At 48.8% G+C, this 20,038-nt stretch overlaps 1 protein-coding gene across 1 annotated transcript; it reads left to right on the top strand.

Annotated features, from left to right (window-relative positions):
• Window positions 1-12,339: 12,339 nt before the first annotated feature.
• LOC109762358 (probable membrane-associated kinase regulator 4) lies at window positions 12,340-13,956 on the top strand. The gene has a single exon (XM_020321210.4). The coding sequence runs from the start codon at window positions 12,627-12,629 to the stop codon at window positions 13,737-13,739; it is 1,113 nt and encodes a 370-aa protein (XP_020176799.1). The 5' UTR covers window positions 12,340-12,626; the 3' UTR covers window positions 13,740-13,956.
• Window positions 13,957-20,038: the final 6,082 nt, after the last annotated feature.

Genomic DNA, 20,038 nt, shown 5'->3' with positions numbered 1-20,038 from the left:
TTCATAGTGACCAGCAGATATAAATCCTAAGTGACTCAAAGAATAGAGCTATGCTCTCCGGCAACGGCGCCAGAAAATAGTCTTGATAACCCACAAGTATAGGGGATCGCAACAGTTTTCGAGGGTAGAGTATTCAACCCAAATTTATTGATTCGACACAAGGGGAGCCAAAGAATATTCTCAAGTATTAGCAGTTGAGTTGTCAATTCAACCACACCTGGATAACTTAGTATCTGCAGCAAAGTATTTAGTAGCAAAGTAATATGATAGTGATGGTAACGGTAACAAAAGTAACGGTAGCAAAAGTAATATTTTTGGTGTTTTGTAGTGATTGTAACAGTAGCAACGGAAAAGTAAATAAGCGGAGAACAATATGTGAAAAGCTCGTAGGCATTGGATCGGTGATGGAGAATTATGCCGGATGCGGTTCATCATGTAACAATCATAACATAGGGTGACACAGAACTAGCTCCAATTCATCAATGTAATGTAGGCATGTATTCTGAATATAGTCATACGTGCTTATGGAAAATAACTTGCATGACATCTTTTGTCCTACCCTCCCGTGCCAGCGGGGTCCTAATGGAAACTAAGGGATATTAAGGCCTCCTTTTAATAGAGTACCGGAACAAAGCATTAGCACATAGTGAATACATGAACTCCTCAAACTACGGTCATCACCGGGAGTGGTCCCGATTATTGTCACTTTGGGGTTGTCGGATCATAACACATAGTAGGTGACTATAGACTTGCAAGATAGGATCAAGAACTCACATATATTCATGAAAACATAATAGGTTCAGATCTGAAATCATGGCACTCGGGCCCTAGTGACAAGCATTAAGCATAGTAAAGTCATAGCAACATCAATCTCAGAACATAGTGGATACTAGGGATCAAACCCTACCAAAACTAACTCGATTACATGATAGATCTCATCCAACCCATCATCGTCTAGCAAGCCTACAATGGAATTACTCACGCACGGCGGTGAGCATCATGAAATTGGTGATGGAGGATGGTTGATGATGACGATGGCGACGAATCCCCCTCTCCGGAGCCCCGAACGGACTCCAGATCAGCCCTCCCGAGAGGTTTTAGGGCTTGGCGGCGGCTCCGTATCGTAAAACGCGATGAATCATTCTCCCTGATTTTTTTTCTCCCCGAAAGCAAATATATAGAGTTGGAGTTGAGGTCGGAGGAGCTCCAGGGGGCCCACGAGGTAGGGGCGCGCCCTCCACCCTCGTGGACAGGGTGTGGGCCCCCTGGTCTCCATCTTTTACAAGGATGTTTTATTATTTCCAAATAGACGTTCCGTGGAGTTTCAGGTCATTCCGAGAACTTTTGTTTCTGCACATAAATAACACCATAGAAAGTCTGCTGAAAACAACGTCAGTCCGGGTTAGTTCCATTCAAATCATGCAAGTTAGAGTCCAAAACAAGGGCAAAAGTGTTTGGAAAAGTAAATACGACGGAGACGTATCAGTATCATCCAGCTTGAGCAGGTCAGAGGCGCTTGGTTTCTTCTTCTTCTTGGTGGTCTTTTTGGCGGTTTTCCTAGCGGCCTTCTTGGCAGCCCTGGCCTTCTTAGCAGCCTCGTGATCATACTCCACTTTCCAGAATTCCGACTTAGCCTGCAAAAGGTGTCAAAGGTCGAGTTAATAAGATATTTAAATGATGAGGTGAAGATAAGTGAAGTTCGAAGGCTTACATCAGGCGGCGGGTTAAGCTTGCTGAAAGGGGCCAGACCCACTTTGACACAGTCTTCCGGGTCTTTGTTCAGGAGAGATTTAACCATCTCATTGATGGCTTCATCAGTTAATGGCGCGGAGCTGTGGCGCAGTGAATCTTTCTCATCACCAGTGTAATTACACATTAAGCCGGTACGGCGGCTCAACGGGATGATCCGCCAAGAAACCCAACATCTGACTAAATCAACACCCGCCAGCCCATTTCCTAGCAGGGCTTTGACTTTCACAATGGTAGGTGCAATATTCTTCCATTCAGCAGCAGTAAGTTTTTCGGGAAGGTTATGTTTTGGATCCAGGCGTTCAACACGATAACCCGACAGTGGATTCTCGTCAGCCGGAGATGTATCCTTGCAGTAAAGCCACGTCTGGTTCCAGTCTTTGGGGTGACTCGGCAAGTAGGCATAAGGAAAGATGGCATCCCTTCTACATTGAATTGAAATCCTGCCGAGTTCCAAGCTAGGACCATTGGTGAATTCAGTCTGGCGGTTTAAGTAAAAATACTCTCTGAAGAGTTCAACACTAGGCTCCTCTTGAAGGTACACCTCACAGAAGACTTGAAAGTTGCAAATATTTGACACGGAATTGGGTCGAATGTCTTGAGGGTGGAGCTGGAAAAAGTGCAGAACGTCTCGGAAGAACTTAGAGCCGGGCGGTGAGAAGCCCCGGTTCATGTGATCAGTAAAAACGATGACTTCGCCATCTTTCGGTTGAGGTTTTTCCGTGCCCGGGTTAGGAGCACGGTAATGCATCACGCTCTTGGTGGGCAGATACCCGACTTCGAAAAAATCTTTGAAAGTGCCCTCGGTGACGATGGAAGGGACCCAATTGCATGTGTACACTGTTTTGGGCGGCATTGTGAAAGAAAGCCTAAAGGAAAGAAAAATTGCCAGTTCAAGTTAATTGGTGAAATCACAGTTTAAGCGCTGACAGTATACATGGCGGCTTAAGTGAGGACTAATGGTATATGAAAAATTATAAGCCGGGTGTGTAAGACGCCATGAAAGGTATAGATATTCAAAATCAGACAGAGGGTAAAATTCTACTAAGTGTTGGACGAACAGGTTTCACAGATTACAGTTATGAATTCGGATATGAAATTGTGCAGAAAAAGGGAATAAATTCCAGGCCTTCAGAGGCAATAGCGGAAAACAACAGTGATCTAGAAGGGATCTGTAGCGATGAGGGTATGTTCTAATATCAAAAACAGGTGCGAAAGCTGCTGCTGCACAAGATTCATGTGGCTTTTGGATCTAATCGGCGAATCTAGACAAAGGATAAAGACGGGCGGTGATGAACACTGACGAGCACCGATGAACACAGAAACCCTAATACTAGATCTATGGCGGAGGAAAGAAGGGCTTACCAGTGCTGATGAGATGGCGGGGAGATGCCGCGGTTCTTTGGTCCGTTCAGGGTGATGCAGCGGCCGGAGTTGAAGACGGATGCGGAGGTCAACGACGACGGAGCTCGTGCAGGTCGGCGTGTCGCAAGGAGGAAGAAGAAGATAGGAAGGAAAGAGGGGGGAATGAGAGGAGAGCCCGATGTCTTATTTATAAAGCCTGGAAGGACAAACGATAGGCGCGAAAATCGAGGAGGCAAAAATGGATAAGTGACGACGCGGGCGCCTCGCTTTCCGGAAAGACAGTAAAGTAAGAGATTTATTAAGATTTGGGTTCTGTGAGGCATTAATGACAGGTGACGTCACGGCGGATTACTGAAAATTCAGGAGATGACGTCATGGCGGGTTACAATATTTCACAGTCAAGATGAGGAAGGATTTTTCTAAATATTGAAGATTGACATGAACAAGTTCAAATCAACCTGGGGACTAATGTTGGGGATATGACTATCAGGCGTGACCCGCCAGGAGGGGCCGGGTCATCCTGATGGCGGTTCATTTCAATGAAGCCCAAGAGTAAAAATCATAATGGCGGTTCATAGATAGGCTGAGTAGAGGGCCCAAGCCCAAAGGCGACTTAAGGCCCACGGTTATAAACCGCCATGTATTTATAGACTTGTGTTGTAAGGCATATGAGATAAGTCACCGAGCCGGACACGTTGTATGAGCCGGCCGGGACTCTGTAGGCCGCAGGGCGTCAACCCGTGTATATAAGGGGACGACCCGGCGGCGGCTTAGGACAAGAAACAACAGATCGAGAGCCAGGCTTAGCGTATTCGCTCCCTGGTCATCGAAACCCTATGTAACGCCCACGATGTGGCTATATCTCCCACGTGTCGAGGCACGACTTGGAGGCATAACCGCATGTGGTTTTGTCGCAAGAAGGGTCATCTTCACACAATCCCATGTAATGAACAAGAATGGGATAAAGAGTTGGCTTACAATCGCCACTTCACACAATACATAAATTAAACATACATCATTCAGAGTACAAACAAGGTCCGACTACGGAACCAAAATAAAAGAAGACAACCCCAAATGCTAGACCCCCGATCGTCCCAACTGGGCTCCACTACTGATCAATAGGAAACGAAACAACACAACGAACAAGATCTTCATCGAGCTCCCACTTGAGCTCGGTTGCGTCATCTGCACTGGTATCATCGGCACCTGCAACTGTTTTGGTAGAATCTGTGAGTCACAAGGACTCAGCAATCTCACACCCATGAGATCAAGACTATTTAAGCTTATAGGTAGGATGGGGTAATGAGGTGGAGCTGCATCAAGCACTAAGCAAATATGGTGGCTAACATACGCAAATAAGAGCGAGAAGAGAAGCAACGGAACGGTCGAGAAGCTAGAAATGATCAAGAGGTGATCCTAATCTCCTACTTACGTCAAACATAACCCAAACACCGTGTTCACTTCCCGGACTCCGCCGAAAAGAGACCATCACGGCTACACACGTGGTTGATGCATTTTAATTAAGTCAAGTGTCAAGTTCTCTACAACTGGACATTAACAAATTCCCATCTGCCACAGAACCGCGGGCACGGCTCTCGAAAGTTCAAACCCTGCAGGGGTGTCCCAACTTAGCCCATTATAAGCTCTCACGGTCAACGAAGGATATTCCTTCTCCCGGGAAGACCCGATCAGTCTCGGAATCCCGGTTTACAAGACATTTCGACAATGGTAAAACAAGACCAGCAAAGCCGCCCGAATGTGCCGACAAATCCTGATAGGAGCTGCACATATCTCGTTCTCAGGGCACACAGGATGAACACTACGTACAACTAAAACCAGACCTCAAGTTTCCCCGAGGTGGCGCTGCAAGTGGCTCTAGTTCGGACCAACACTCAGAGGAGCACTGGCCCCGGGGGGGGGGGGTAAATAAAGATGACCCTCGGGCTCCGGAAACCCAAGGGAAAAAGGCTAGGTGAGGCAAATATAAAACCAAGGTTGGGCCTTGCTGGAGGAGTTTTATTCAAAGCGAACTGTCAAGGGGTTCCCATAACACCCAACCGCGTAAGGAACGCAAAATCAAGGAACATAACACTGGTATGACAGAAACTAGGGCGGCAAGAGTGGAACAAAACACCAGGCATAAGGCCGAGCCTTCCACCCTTTACCAAGTATATAGATGCATTAATTAAGATAAGATATATTGTGATATCCCAACATAAACATGTTCCAATATGGAGCAATCTTCAACTTCACCTGCAACTAACAACACTATAAGAGGGGCTGGGCAAAAGCGGTAACATAGCCAAACAACGGTTTGCTAGGAAAGGATGGTTAGAGGCTTGACATGGTAATATGGGAGGCATGATATAACAAGTGGTAGGTAGCGCAACATAGCGATAGAGCGAACAACTAGCAAGCAAAGATAGAAGTGATTTCGAGGGTATGGTCATCTTGCCTGAAATCCCGCAAGGAAGAAGAACGAGTCCATGAAAAAGACAAACGGACGTAGTCGAACGAATCCTCACAACTCCGGAATGAAACCGAAGCTAACGAGAGAAGCAAACCGGAAAGAAGCGAACAACATGGTAAACAACCATCACATAAGCATGGCATGATGCAAAATCAAGTATGATGCATGTCCGGTTTAATGAGGCATGGCATGGCAAGGTGCACAAACAATACTACAAGTTAAGTTGAGCTCAATATGCAACGAGTTGCATATTGACGAAACACCACATGACTTATTTAGTTCTCTCTCGGTTATGTACCCAACAATATTAAATGTTGATTAACATGGCAAGAGGTGAGGCATAAGAAAACTACCTATCTAGGCAAATTTAAATGAGGTCGGAACAACAAACAACAATTCCGGAAAATCCCCATGTGCATATTTTGGATAGTGTTCTGCCTAAAACCATATTTTATTGTTGTTAAACAGTAAAACAAGATGCACCAAGTTAATCTATGCATTTTTCTACCCCATTTACATATAAAGTTTATTAAATTTGGAGCTACGGTTATTTAGTTATGAAACAAATCATTTAGCATGGCATTTATGCAAAATAAATGTAAACAGAAAACATTTTAAACATGGATGAGAGCAGCATATTGTGAAACTAGACAGAATTCTAAACACTTTACATGTATAAGTCATTTTAATATGATGCATGGTTAAATATTTATTAATGCATGAACATGAGGGTTTTTCTGCAAAACTGGTAAATCCTGGGATAATGCTAAATTCGCAGAACTGGAAAAAAACATCTACGGGCCGAATATGCACTTGGGCCAACAGTGGAAGGGGGGCCGCTGCGGTGGCTCACCATGGGTTGAGGCCCAGTTGGTGGAGGCAGGCCGAGCGAGGCCGCTGGGCAAGGGCGCGGTCAACGCGAGCGCTGCTCGTGCGCTCGTTCTCTTGTTCGATGCAGGGAGCTGCGGGCGGCGCCTGGAGCAGGGCTCCGACGAGCGGGCGAATGGGCGGCGAGGCGAGGGACTTGGGGCGTGGAGCGGCGACGGCAGGGTTGGTGCAGGAGCTCCGGTGGCTTGATCCCGTCGGAGCATCGGCGACCTGCGGAGAGGCGGCCACGGCGGGGAAAATTCAGAGAAGATACAGAGAGGGAGGAAAAGAGATAGAAGGAGAGGAGAAGGCGCGAGGCACAGGCCTGCTGGTCCGGCGGCTCTGCTCGTAGAGGTGGCCGATGGAGGAGCTTGGCCTGCGTCGAGGCGGTTCCCGTTGGTTCGGTCGGCCTGCGGTGGGGCGGACGAGGCGCGGGGGAGGAGGAGGAGGTGGTCGGGCGGCTTGGCGGCGCGAGGAGACAAGGTCGAGCGCTCCTGCTCAGGGTCTCGGGCGGGTGCACCGCGAGCGCGCGGGGATGGTGGCGGCGCCGTTGCCCTGTTCAAAGAGAGACAGAGGAGAACAAGGTGAGGTTTGGGGGAGAAGAAATGGAACGGGGAAGGAAGAAAAGGCAGAGGCGAGGTTCCTCCAGCGACGGGGAGCTGCTGCTCCGGCTGCTTGCAGGTGAGGAGGCCCGCAGGAGGTGCGAGGCAGGGGCTCCTACTCGTGGCCGGAAAACACGGGAGGAGGTCGGAGGCCACGGGTTTAAGGGAGGAGGATCGGAGATGGATGGTGGTTGGCTCGGCGCTGAAACCAAGGGAGAGAGTGGCGGCGGCGTGGGGATTTGGTGGAGATTGGACAGGCTAGGGCTAGGGTTGGACGGTTTAAATAGCAAGAGGGTTTTGGTTAGGGGTAATCGGACCCTTCGATTTACATCGGGTGGTCGAGATAAAAAGGTTAAGAGAGATCAAATAATAAACCGAAGATATTAGAGGGATATTTGGAGATGATCCGAATCCAACGGTCACGTCCGCTCGGATCGAGTTCGGGGAAGTTTCGGACACGGTCGAGGGGTCGATGCGCTGTGCAAAGAGGGGTTAGGCGAACGAGGTCAAGTGTGTGGTTGGACTGAGAACGGACAACGATAACAACGGAGAGACGCGGCAACTATGAACGGTTACGAGTTTTTATGAAAACATGCGGATGCAATGCGTATGATGTCATGATGAAAGCAACAAACAAAAATAAAACACACGGCGACAACAAAATAGCTGGAAGACTTCTGGGGCGTCGGTCTTGGGGCGTCACAACACTCCTCCACTTATAAGAGATCTCGTCCCGAGATCTAAGGATGGCACTGGAGAGAAACGGAAGAGGAAAAGGTAAAACAAAGTTGCTTCTTTGACAAACGAGTGAAACCAAAGAACTTTGAGAGGTTGAACAAATTGAAAGAAAGAACACAACAAAGTTGAACGAAATTGAGAGCACTCCGGTAGAAAAGAGAAACAAGGAACACCATGTGAACCTTGGAGGTTGCAAAGCTATGAATGATGAGCACAATGGACAAGAAGGAATTAAAAGCACTCTGGTTGAAACGAGATAAACAAGGAACAAGGAAGAACAAATTCGGGCAGCACTCCGGTTGAAGAGATGCAAGACCTGATAAGATGAAAGAACTTGAATGAGAGCACAACACTCTGGTTAAATGTGTAAGCATGAAAAGAATATGATCTTGGCAAAACGAGATGATGGGTGAAGAGAGCAACATCACAATGCCTCCGGAACGAAAGAATAGTAGCTAGATTGTTGGGATAAAGGGACAGAGAAGAAAAATGACAACTTCCACCACAATTGAATTTCAAGAGCATCCTTGCAAGGAAGGATTGAACGGAGTTCTTGGAAAACTAGCAACGAGAAGATTAAGCTTGTAGTGGGCTTATGGAAACATGTCAAAATTATGAGGTGACAAACGGCCACTAACGAAAACCATTGATTTGATTGAGAGCACCAAAGAGATGAAAAACTTCTTCCACCAAGATGATAAAGAGATAACTTGGATCATTGTTAAGCACCACAATAGCAACATTCCTTAGGAAAGGCTTTAGATGAAATCTCTACCAAGATAACTCCAACGAAGAGATTGATGGATTTAAAAACCTCATTCTTGACAACATGTGAATCATGGAACATGAATGGAAATTATCAAGACTGACATAACACCACCTCAAAAAATAAGGTAGAAAGAATTGCACTTCGGAATGCAAGATGAAGAATACTTGAACTCCTCAAAACAAGACATGTGTTGAACACCATGTTAATTTTTGAGTATAGCTTGGCGGATCATAACTTTGAGAGAAATCTTGAAGAACAATTGAAGAATGAAACGAATCCTTGACGAACCACCAAGTGAACCTTCCATGAAGAACTCCGGTAAAACAAGGATGATAGAAAGAAAGAGAAGTTGAAAACACAAGGTGAAGCCTTGCGATGATTTAGATGGAGCTTCGCGGCGAGATAAAGCGGAAAACTTGGAACTCCGGAAAAGAAAAGATGAAGCGCCTCGAACCGAGAAATGTGACATGATGAACAACTCTGAAAATAAGAAATTAGATCACTTGGATGAAACAATAATAAGAATTACGTTATGTGTATCCTTCACCAATTTAAATTGATGACAAGCAACGGATTTGGCATACTACTTATTCTCGTAGAAAGGATTAAGATAGATATAGCGCAAACTTGGAAAGGTCTTCAACGAACCATCGGTAGGATTGAAACAACGAATAAAATGATATGATAATGAAGGAAGAGAAATCTTGAACGAACCACGTAAGAATTGAAAATGAACGTAGCAAACGCACAATTCACCGGGAAGAATTGGAAAACGAATAAAGATACTTGAGGGAAACTTGGATACAAGAGAACAAAGAGATCATGAGTTGACTAGAGTATACTTGAACGATGCATCGGTAAGATTTGGAGAACGAGAGCTGAAAGCTGGAATAAATAATCATTCTGAGATGATGGCCTCCGGATAATCAAACTGAAAAGACTCGTGAAAGCTCCGGATGGTTATGAAAAGAATTCTCGCAATCGAAAACAATTATGAGAGGATGGCATCAAGCTGGAACTACGCATCTTCAAGAGAACGGAGCAAGATTTAAGAGAAAATCTTCTTTGGTCTTCAAAATCCGAGAATGACGATGAGAAACACCACCATGACTTGTTGAGACACTCCGGAATAATGAAGAATATAAAGGTTGAATCAACAATGAAAAGAATTTGAACGCGATCTTGGAAAGCATCTGACTGATGAAATCCATTCTTACGTCAAACTTCGAAAGGAATTTGGGAATAGCTCCGGGAAAATTAGAAGAGTGTTTGGTTGCCACACCTAAGTTTATGCAATTTTGACCGACTTAGGTGAGTGTTTGGTTCAAGTCACAACTTAGGCAAGTCACACTAGGGCCCCACATGGTATACACACACAAAGTGTGGCAAGATTTTCTTAGGCTTTCTAACTGTGACTCTTATTTTAATGAACTAACCTTAAGCTTAAGTAAGCTGGCAAAAATGTGTGGCAAAGTTTGGCAATGCAAGACCTAGAACCAAACAGCCCCTAAGAGCTGAAGCCGAGCAATTTGGCAAGCGACAGGTTCTCTTTCTTTCCTTTCCTTGGCATTTGGTGATAGAAGGGCCCAGAGTTGCCGGAGCCGGAGACGGAGAGGAACAGAAAAGAGAAAGCTTGTAACCTCGAGCTCTGCGACCGCATTCCTTTCCACTCCTTTTTACGGTGGACGAGCTTAACGTTTTGGCAACACGCAAGAGCAGGCGAGTCCCATCTGTCTACTTGTCCAACTCCAAGCAACCGCACTGTCACTTGCCAGGTCAGGTCGCATGGACGGGAAACCATGACGCAGACGGTCAAGAAAAACGCGACTGCTCCACGCGACAAATGTACCGTGCAGGGATCGCAACACGAAACGTGAGGCCGTGACCAAACCGAACCAACTACTGCTACTGCTAGTACCACATATGCTCATTCTCGCACGCATGTAAAAGCTAGGCGACAAGGCGCGGGATAGTTAAAGCTGCGGTGCAAATCTTCCCGGGGTCATGAGAGTGAGCTAAGCAAAGGTGCTTTGACCTTTAATCCATCGCGAGATGCTCTGCTTTGCTTGGCTTGGCTTAGCTTAATCCATCAGCACGAATCTTCCACGTTCAAACAACGGAGAGCTGGTCTCCGGCGTGCAAGTGGGGCGCGCCCTCTTTCAGCCACCCTAAACCCCGGAGGCTCGGCCGTTGACCGGAGACCTACTGATCTGCGTCCAACGCTCCCTAATCCAACCGGCTGGATCACTGCTGCGACTAGTAAGCGTCTTTATACAGGAGTACTGTTATTTTTTTTCCTCCTCCTTTCCTCCTTGAGTTAAGACTTTGGGGCTGGGGAGACGATGTTAACGTTGCGATTTTTTAAGCGATTCAATGGACTTTTGCTTAGTGCTCTACTAGCTCGTAGATGGAAATGGAGTGTGGTAACGGAGAATAAAGAGGGTGGTAGGCGGGCCGCCACGTCAATGCCTTTCATTTTCCCTGCAAAGACAAGCTAACAAAATCTCTTGTCGCGGGAAAGAATTTGAGAAGTTTTTATATGCATCTATACTGTACTTTGCTGTTAACTATTATCATGGTTATAGTAGGAGCAGTGGAGCAGCAGGAGTAGGAGTAGGAGTAGGAGAGTAGTGCTTTGCCAAAATTCACGGCTCGTCAGGTTGCTCTGCAGGATGTCACCTTCGCGTAAGCTGAACAAGAAGAAAAGAAGACACTGCTGCTGGCAGCGATGGCAGGTGGCAGGTCCGTCGCCCGCGCGCGCGTGCACGCACGCACGCACGCACGCACGCTTCGTCAAGGATCGGCGGCACGATCCCCGAGGCATCCGTAGTTCCATGCAGGCCAGTGACCAGACGCAGCGACGCAGGCATGCAAAAGCACAGCAGCAGCGACGCAGCCGGCCCATGCCGGCCGGGGCCTCCTCTGCTCTGTCTGAGACGATCCTTCTTTCCTCTGATTCAGACGGCCACGACGCCCCTCCCTCCCTCAGCCACTGCACACGCCACGCCACCGATGGGTGAGTGAGTGGCAGGCTGGTTGACATGGGGATGGGATCGAGACGCGTAAATAAATAAACCAATGCACGCACGTACTACTACCCGCAAGCACACACGGCAGCTAGAAAATCGCTCACTGTAGTAGTAGTATCGTGTGCCGATCCATGCATTGTTTTCGTATTGATCTGGGGGCGTGAGCTGAGCTTCTCTCCTCGAATTCGAATTCGAAAGTTTTGGCTGGAGCGGCCAAGGATTTTGAGCGGATTTATAGGTTTGATTCAGTCGCCCGAGGAGCGAGCAGAACAGAGCAGCCCGGTCGGTATCCGGGCCAGCGCAGATACTGCTAAATCAGCCGTACCACTGTCCATAATCCAGTGGTTGGAACTAGAGATCGCTCAGATGCGTGCGCTCCTAATTGCCTCGCAATGACTAACCTCGCCTTGTAATTTGCACCAGTACCCATGCCGTAATCATCATCACTCTGAATACAGTAGGAGCAGTATTTTTACACTGTCAAATCGAATGGTGTACGAGACGGCTAGATGGAGTAGGATAGATAGCCTGATAGCCATGCATGTAAAGACGAGAAGCGTGGAGGAGCGGAGAGAGGGGGGCGGAGGGAAGGCGAAAGCAAAAGAAAAGAGGAGCCCTAATCGAGTAATCAGTCACTAGTGGCGGTACTTGTCCGACCGCCAAAGCCGATTTTCCCTCGAGGGAAAAGAGCAACGCAACGCGTGGAGGGGGGCAGCACGACACGGATAAAGCCAGAGACCGAGCAGTGCGTGCTCGGCCGAGACAGACAGTGAGCAAACAAAGCACCAGAGCATCGCTGCTTGCCGGGACGTACGCACAGGATGCAAACAAGACTCAGATCATGCGGACAGCAATGGTAGTTTAGTTTGCTGGGCACCCACCTCCCCCGGGACAAAGCTCGGGTATAAGAGCGCCCCCGCCCATGGTTGCCACTGCCATTTCTGCCCGTCCGTCCCAGCGAGCGCCGAGAAGCAGCGGAGTGAAGTGAGGCGAGGTCACCAGACCACCACCAAGCTTATACAGGACGAGGGTTGACGATGGCGAGCAGGCGAGGGGAGGAGGCCCACGGGGACGGGCTGGAGGAGGAGTACATCGACATGGACCTGAGCCCGGCGGCGGGGAGGGAGTTCGAGTTCCACTTCCACATGTCGGCGCCGCTGGACAGGTCGGGGCAGCCGCCGCTGGCGTCGCCGGCCGACGAGCTCTTCTACAAGGGCAAGCTGCTGCCGCTGCACATGCCGCCGCGCGTCCAGATGGTCGAGGAGCTCCTCCTCGACGGCGCCGTCCGGGGCCGGGCCGGGCCGCGGCTCGGCGGCCTCGCCGTGAGCACCGCCCCCGCCACGCCCTGCGAGCGCTCCCGCGGCGTGTCGCCGGCCAACTCGTGCTTCGTGAGCGGGGAGCTCAACGTGGAGGAGTTCTTCCGGGAGTACGCGGCCGGCATGGCTCTCGCCGACGACGACGACGCCGCGTCGGCGGCCGGCGGCGAGAGGAAGCCCTGGTCCAGGAGGCTCCGGTTCGTCAGGCAGCTCAACCTCGGCCGCCAGCTCAAGGCCTCCAAGGCTTACCTCAAGACCATGTTCGCCGGGAAGCAGGCGGGAGCCGGCGGCGACGACAAGAACGGTCTGGGCGGAAAGGACCTCTCCGGTCACGGACATGGCCATAGCCATGGCCACCACCCCCGGGCGTGGAGGAAGAACCCGTTCGGCCACATCAGAAGCAACAGGTGCATCACCGAGCAGAGCGGCGGCGGCGGCGGCCGCGCCGGGCACCGGAGGTCCTTCTCCAGCGTCGTCGTCCGGTACTCCGCGTCGAGCAAGACGTCCCCCGCGCCGGCGCCTCCGTCGTCGTCGTCGTGCTCATCGACGTCCTCCTCGTCCAAGTCCTCCACCTCGTCGTCGGTCCGGTGCTCGAGCGACTCCGACGGCGCGGGGGCGGGGGCGCCGGCGCTGAGGAGGAGCAGCAGCGCGAGCTCGGAGGCGGAGAACCCCATCCAGGGGCTCATCGCCTACTGCAAGAAGTCCCAGCAGCTGGCCTCGGTGCGGAAGAGCGCCAGCGACGCCGGGTTCCGGTTCCTGTCGTCGGCGGCGGCGTCCAAGGTCGCCGCGGAGTCCGAGGGCCACGACGAGCTCATCGAGATCTGCAGCGGATGATCGTCGCCACTGTCGGTGCCGTGATGAACGTTGAATGTGTACAATGGTGTATGAAATGATGCATTCTGGAAATTTTGTGGCGTTGAGACTTATGCTGGTGTTGCTCAAATCAACTGACCCTGAATCACTAAACCACATATGATTAGTACGAGTAGATTCTTTTTCTGACTCTTAAATTTTTTTCCTTGCAGTATGGTAATTGTTAACAACTAAACAACATCTGTTTAGTGCAAGTGCAAGACAAGAAGCATATGCTGCAGCTTAAAAATAAGAGAATGAGACCTAAGAAGAGATCACAAAGTCAAGCGCATAATTTCATCGAGAGATCATATCATATATATTTGCAGTCGGCACGTATCAGTCGATCTTAGCGCCCCCAGAAGTCTTACGAGTGTGAAAATGACCTCCATATATTATTATTCCCCACTGCTTGCATTTCTTCGGAGATTATAGACTGTAAATTCATCTTAGCGCCGTGGCACGAAGATATGACAGGCCAAAGCAAAGATCGCACGCTTTTCACAGAATCATTTGAAGGTACGATCAAAGATACTACTACTACTAGCAAGGCATGAATATACCATCAATCCACCATCATGCGGCCTGACAAGAGCATCATAGGCAGAGCCAAGTGAAGCCTGATTCCTCTCTGACACTTTGATTTCATGCCATTAGTTAATCTGGATCCAGGCCACGGTGGATCATACATACATATACACCATGCATGCATGCATGTGCGCGAAAGCAAAAAATAATAATAATACTACACTACGAGAGCAGAGTATCTTGTTTCAAGGAGAGGCCGAGCTCCAGTGGCCGACACACAAAACTTGCAAACTACAAAGGGCTCGATTTAATCCCACTACATCAGCATATGTATTAGTGGTCATCTCTACAATATGTGAAGAATTAAGACATATTTACGAAGGTGTGTACATGTTTGGAGGCCATGACGAGGGATATTTTTACTTGGTATGGGTGGCAACATGATCTTTGGATTGACCCTCTTACCACTTAGGCGCTAGCAGTCTCCACATGATTACTTGTATTTCGCTCTTCTTCTTTTTTGAAACGTGAACTTGATTATGGTTGCGTACATTTTAATTATGCAGAGGCTCGGTGTAGTGCTTAAACCATTTAAGTAATAAAACACCCTTTATAAAAAATATATGTATTAGTGGTTGCCAATACCAACACCATGCTCGTCTTTAAAGCTAAGCACAATCAACTAATCAAGGGAACAAGCATGGACAATGGAGGAGGCACACGGAGCTTTTTGTTTCCATCAATGGCTGTCCCGTCCATGTCCGAGCCGCCATGGTCGGATCTCCTGGTACAGGGAAACATGGTGCGTAAACAAGGGCATGCTGATTGATACGGCGGCTCCACGGATTGGAAGTGGATTAGCACCTTTCCACATGAATGCTTGTATGTGAGGAGGGCCACTCTTGCTCCATTGTTCCTTGAGAGGCAACATGAGCAATGTATAGTTAACTGCTCAGCAATTTTGTCAAGTATTTAAGCCATTGCCCAGCATACAAGGATAATGAAATGAAGGAAAAACTGAAGTTAGTGGACCAACTTTCTTTTGAAGTTAACAATTGCTCAACATGGAAGGGTAATGAAATAAATAGGAACAGTAAGGTAGTGGGCCAAAGTTGCTTACTACTTAAACCAGTTCAGCCGATGAACTAAGTGCTTTCATACCATTGTTAGATATTGACATAGTTTTTAAAGATAGTACAGTTGAATAGAACAAGTGCAATGCAGAAAACAGGGGCCAGATTGGCATATTTTACTCGTGCTAAGCTGCAATTCAACAGACAAGATCAGCTAGCCCACATCACAGCTGCCAGATAAAAACCAAGTCTTCTTTGACACTGCAATCCAAGGTGGGTACATATTCTCATAGCTTGGCTTAAGCAACACATGATGCTGAAACCAGACCAGAAATAGTTAATTAAAATGCAAATCGGCAGCGCACCAGGCTGCCAATGATGCCGCATAAAGAGCACCGCATATGCTTGTCACCATCTTGGCTGCATTAAATCAGATCAGCGGGATCCCACTCGGCGATAAAATAACAACCCTGCTCCGTCGCTTTGAGCGCGGAGATGCCGTAAAGAAATTGCGAAGAACACTAATTCTTTTCAAAAAATATAAGTATGTAGCCAATACCAATATCATGCTCATCTTTTAAGTAAATAATACTACCAATAGAAGCCCACAGCCGTCGCCTCCTCCTCCTCTAATAAAAAGCTAGGGTTTCTGCCTCCCGTCGGCGCCGCCGCAGGTCCGCCTCCTCTCCGGTGGCCCTAGGGCCATGGGGGCGCGGTGGATCTCGGCAAAGGCCGGCGGGAGGGCTCCGTTTTTAGTCGTTTCTTTCATTTTTGCTAGGGTTTGTGTCCTGCTTAGGAAGACGAGACGGTGGCGGCTCCCTGAAGATGGAATAAAGGTCTCCCCGTCTAGCCCCGTTCCGGCGGTGCATCTAGCATCGTTGGTGGACGTGTGGAGGTGTGTCTTCGGCGGATCTATCTTTGATGGATTTGCTCGGATCTCGTCGCTGTTCATCTACGTTCGTGTGTCTTCGGATTGGATCTTTTTGATCTACGTTATTCTTCATCTGCGGTGGTTGCTGTTCTGGTGCGCTGGTCCTACGGGGCCTTAGCACGACGACTTCCCGACTGTCTATTACAACAAGTTGTGCCCGACTCCGGCGATGGAGGGGCGATGACGGCGGCGCGTCTTCGGCTCGCTTCAGTGCTGGTAGTCGTCGCTAGGTGGTCTACGGATCTGGGTGTAATTTCTATTATTTCTGGTATTCGTTGTACTGCCATGATCGAAAATGAATAGATCGGAAATTTTCTCGAAAAAAAAATACTACCAATATCATGCTCATCTTTAAAGCTAAGTAGCATCAAGGAAACAAGCATGGACACCATTGGTTGTGCATCAAAATGAAACTGAAAGACAAGGAGACAATGGATGGAGGCACACAGAGCTTTCTGTTCCCATCAATGGCTGTCTCATGCATGTCTGAGTCGCCATGGAGGCACACGCGGAAACATGGTGCGTAACCAAGGGTATTCTGATCGATAAGGCTCCACGCATTGGAATTGGATTAGTAGCTTTCTGCATTTCCTTTTTCTTTTCGGATTAACAATTGCTCGACATGGAAGGGCGAGATATCTCGAAGGATAATGAAATGAAAGGAAGACTGAAAGCTGGTGGGCCAAAATTCTTTGCTCCTTAAACCTGCTAAGCTAATGAACTAAGGTTAAATACCATTGGTGGATGTTGACACAGCAGTTTAAGACAGAAATATTAGCAGTTGAATAGCACAAGTGTAATGCAGAAAACAGGGGCCATATTCCATATGTTTTTACTCCTGCTTAGGGTCATGGACTGAAAGCTGCAATGCAACAGATATAAGCTAGATCAGCTCAGCTAGCCCACCACACCGCAACTGTCTCATGAAAACCAAGACTCTCCAAGACGGCAACCACGTATGAGTATGACGTATGTATATATTCTCTCCCCTTGGAGTAAAAGCATGGCATGATGGTGAAACAACACCAGAAAAATTCGACGAAAATACAGAATGAATTGAGCACATCAGGGTTGCTAATGATTTCGCATAAAGGGCACCACCGAATGCTTGTCATTGGGCGATAAGAAAGCAACTTCAACTCAATCATCGATGTAGTGAGCCGCAACTCCATATGCAAGCACTCGAACTGTCGCGGTACACTTCATTAACAGATATGCATTCATTTCTCCAATTTCATTTTTTCCCAGTTGGAACTTGGAACCAAGCATCAATGCCTCTCCACTGCTTTTGTAAAATCGCTGCCGAAAATGCTTTCCAGGATACACCGGGTTCGGCACAAAGTAAACATTGAAAAGTTTGGCATGACCATTTGCCCTAACTCAGTGCATGCGAATGCAGTCGAACTGAGAACCACGTTGCGGTCTCCTCCCATCTTCCTCTTAAATGATCATGGGCACTGCCACTCGAGACCATCATCTTCTTCTTCTTCCTCTTCCAATGAGAAGTCATGGAAAAGCGTTTCCCTCCGCCTCTTTATCTACACAATGCAAAAGTCCAATAATCAATTACGTGCATAAATGACAAAAAAACGAGAAAAAAAACACCTCATGGCAATTTGTCGAACACCTTGAAAGCAGAAAGAGGCGACTACCACACCGGCAAGCCTGTCGAATATGAAGATGAGGAGAGGGAGGATTAACAATCAATTGCTCAACCTTTTTGTTCCTTTTGAGATTAAGAATCGCTCAGTATTGAAGGACAAGGGATCTCGAAGGATAATGAAATGAAAGGAAAAAACTGAAAGCCAGTGGGCCAAAATTGCTTGCTACTTAACCTGTTCAGCTAATGAACTAATGCTTGAACACCATTGTTGGATGTTGACACAGTAGTTTAAAACGAAGATATCAGCACTTGAATAGCACAAGTGCAATGCGGAAAACAAGGGCCAGAATCCATATTTTACCCGCGCTTAGGGCCATGAACTACTGAAAGCTGCATTGTTTTGTATTCGAGAAAGAAAGCAGCATTGTTTTCTCTCATTCTTTTGAGGCATGAACTGAAAGCTGCACCGCAACAAACAAGCAAGATCAGCTAGCCCGCCACATCACAGCCGTCTGACGAGAACCAAAACTCTCCAAGACGGCAACCAGGTAGGTATATATGATTATATTCTCTCCTCCCCTTTGGCCTAAAGCACGGCATGATGGTGAAACCACACCAGAAAAATCCGACGGAATGCAATTGAAATTGTGCACGTCAGGGAGGCTGTTAATGATTTCGCATAAAGAGTGTCACCGTCTTGGCTGCCCTGAATCGGACCAGCGGCAGGATCCCACTGGGCGATAAAAAACAGCTCGTCGCTTTAAGCGGAGATCTCGTAAAGAAATTGCAAGGAAAACTAGCGATTCTTCAGCTGAAGCGCACGCCATATCGCCATCGCGGAAAAGAAAATTTAAGGCGGAACTGACGCTCCTGAGCAAGCAATCCATGGCGGGGTTGACAGGGCATGAAGCGCGCGTTAGTTTATGCTAAGGACCGTATTCTTTCCACAAAGCAGGCAGGCACCCAGAATTAGCCAAAGTATTTGTTGTTTATTTAGCAAATGGGGTATGTCTGCGTTCTCTGTTCTTCCTCGTTTTACTGGCCTGGATGAAGAAAAGTTTATTTCAGTGCTGCCACCCTAGGCTGGACGACTGTAGTGACATCCAGTAGAGCTAGATCCTATCGGGATTCAGGGTCATGGGCTTGGGTGATGGCCAGGTAAGGGCATGACCAAGGCGGATCCGTAAACCTCTCCCAACCATTCGGTCCACGCTGTTCGGACCGCGGAAGTCATCCAATGTCGATCCGTGTGAGGCGGTCTGGACGCAATTTCTCTTGTAAACCGGAGATAAACGTGGGGAGGTTTGAGGGAGTTCGGACCGATCCCAAGCTCGCTTCTGACCGCCCCGGCCCATCAGCCCCCCCCCCTCTCACGCACGCGCTCCCGCTGGCGCCGGCTGCCCGCATTCATGCCACTCTACCATTGAAGACGCCTCAGGGCGGACGCAACTTCTCACTGCCTCCGCCATAGAAGCAGCTGATCGGCCGAGGGTGCCGCTCGCGACGCGTCTCCGGTGTCCGCGCCTATTCAATGCCGGAGATGCGTGACTGGACGGGACGGGGCGGACATCTACCACACCCGTTCAATGCCGTTATACGTCCGTCTGCCGCCATTAAGCAGGCTCGCCGGCCGAGAAACCCACTCCGGCGCCGCGCATTGGCGCCCCCGGACGCCTCGCCTCACCGGAATCTGCTATATAAAGGCGGCCACACCCGGCTAACTCCACACCACAACACAAGCCCCTCCACATTCTCCTCCTTTGCACTGCATCCGCCATGACCGCCAGCGGGAAAGCAGTGTGGGATAGTTTGTCGCCGGAGACGAAGCACGCGGTGGCTGCCCTTGCCGCCGCCTGGCATAGCCGCCGTGCCAGGCGGATCGAGGCCGGCTTGCCTTCCAGCTCACCCGAGGTCTTCGACGACGAGGATGACACCATGATGGAGACTGGCTCCGGCGACTCCGCCCTGGCTCCCGCGTTTCCTGTGGATGCCGGCTTCACCATGGAGCAGGCGCAGTTCAACGCCGCCATGGAGGAGATGCAGCCGGCGCCGGTGCCTTTGTCGGCGCTCCAGTAGGCGCAAGAGGAACAATGGTACAACATGTTCCTCTTGGAGCAACATCGGCTGGCGGAAGGCTAGATCTACA

This window comes from Aegilops tauschii, chromosome 1 (assembly GCF_002575655.3).
Source record: "Aegilops tauschii subsp. strangulata cultivar AL8/78 chromosome 1, Aet v6.0, whole genome shotgun sequence".
Taxonomy (NCBI): Eukaryota; Viridiplantae; Streptophyta; class Magnoliopsida; order Poales; family Poaceae; genus Aegilops; species Aegilops tauschii.
Note: the sequence above shows the minus strand (reverse complement) of the source record. Positions and strands in the feature narration are given on the sequence as shown.

Coding starts and splice junctions, on each gene's coding strand:
- LOC109762358 (XM_020321210.4), top strand. CDS start 12,627: ATGGCGAGCAGGCGAGGGGAGGAGGCCCACGGGGACGGGCTGGAGGAG.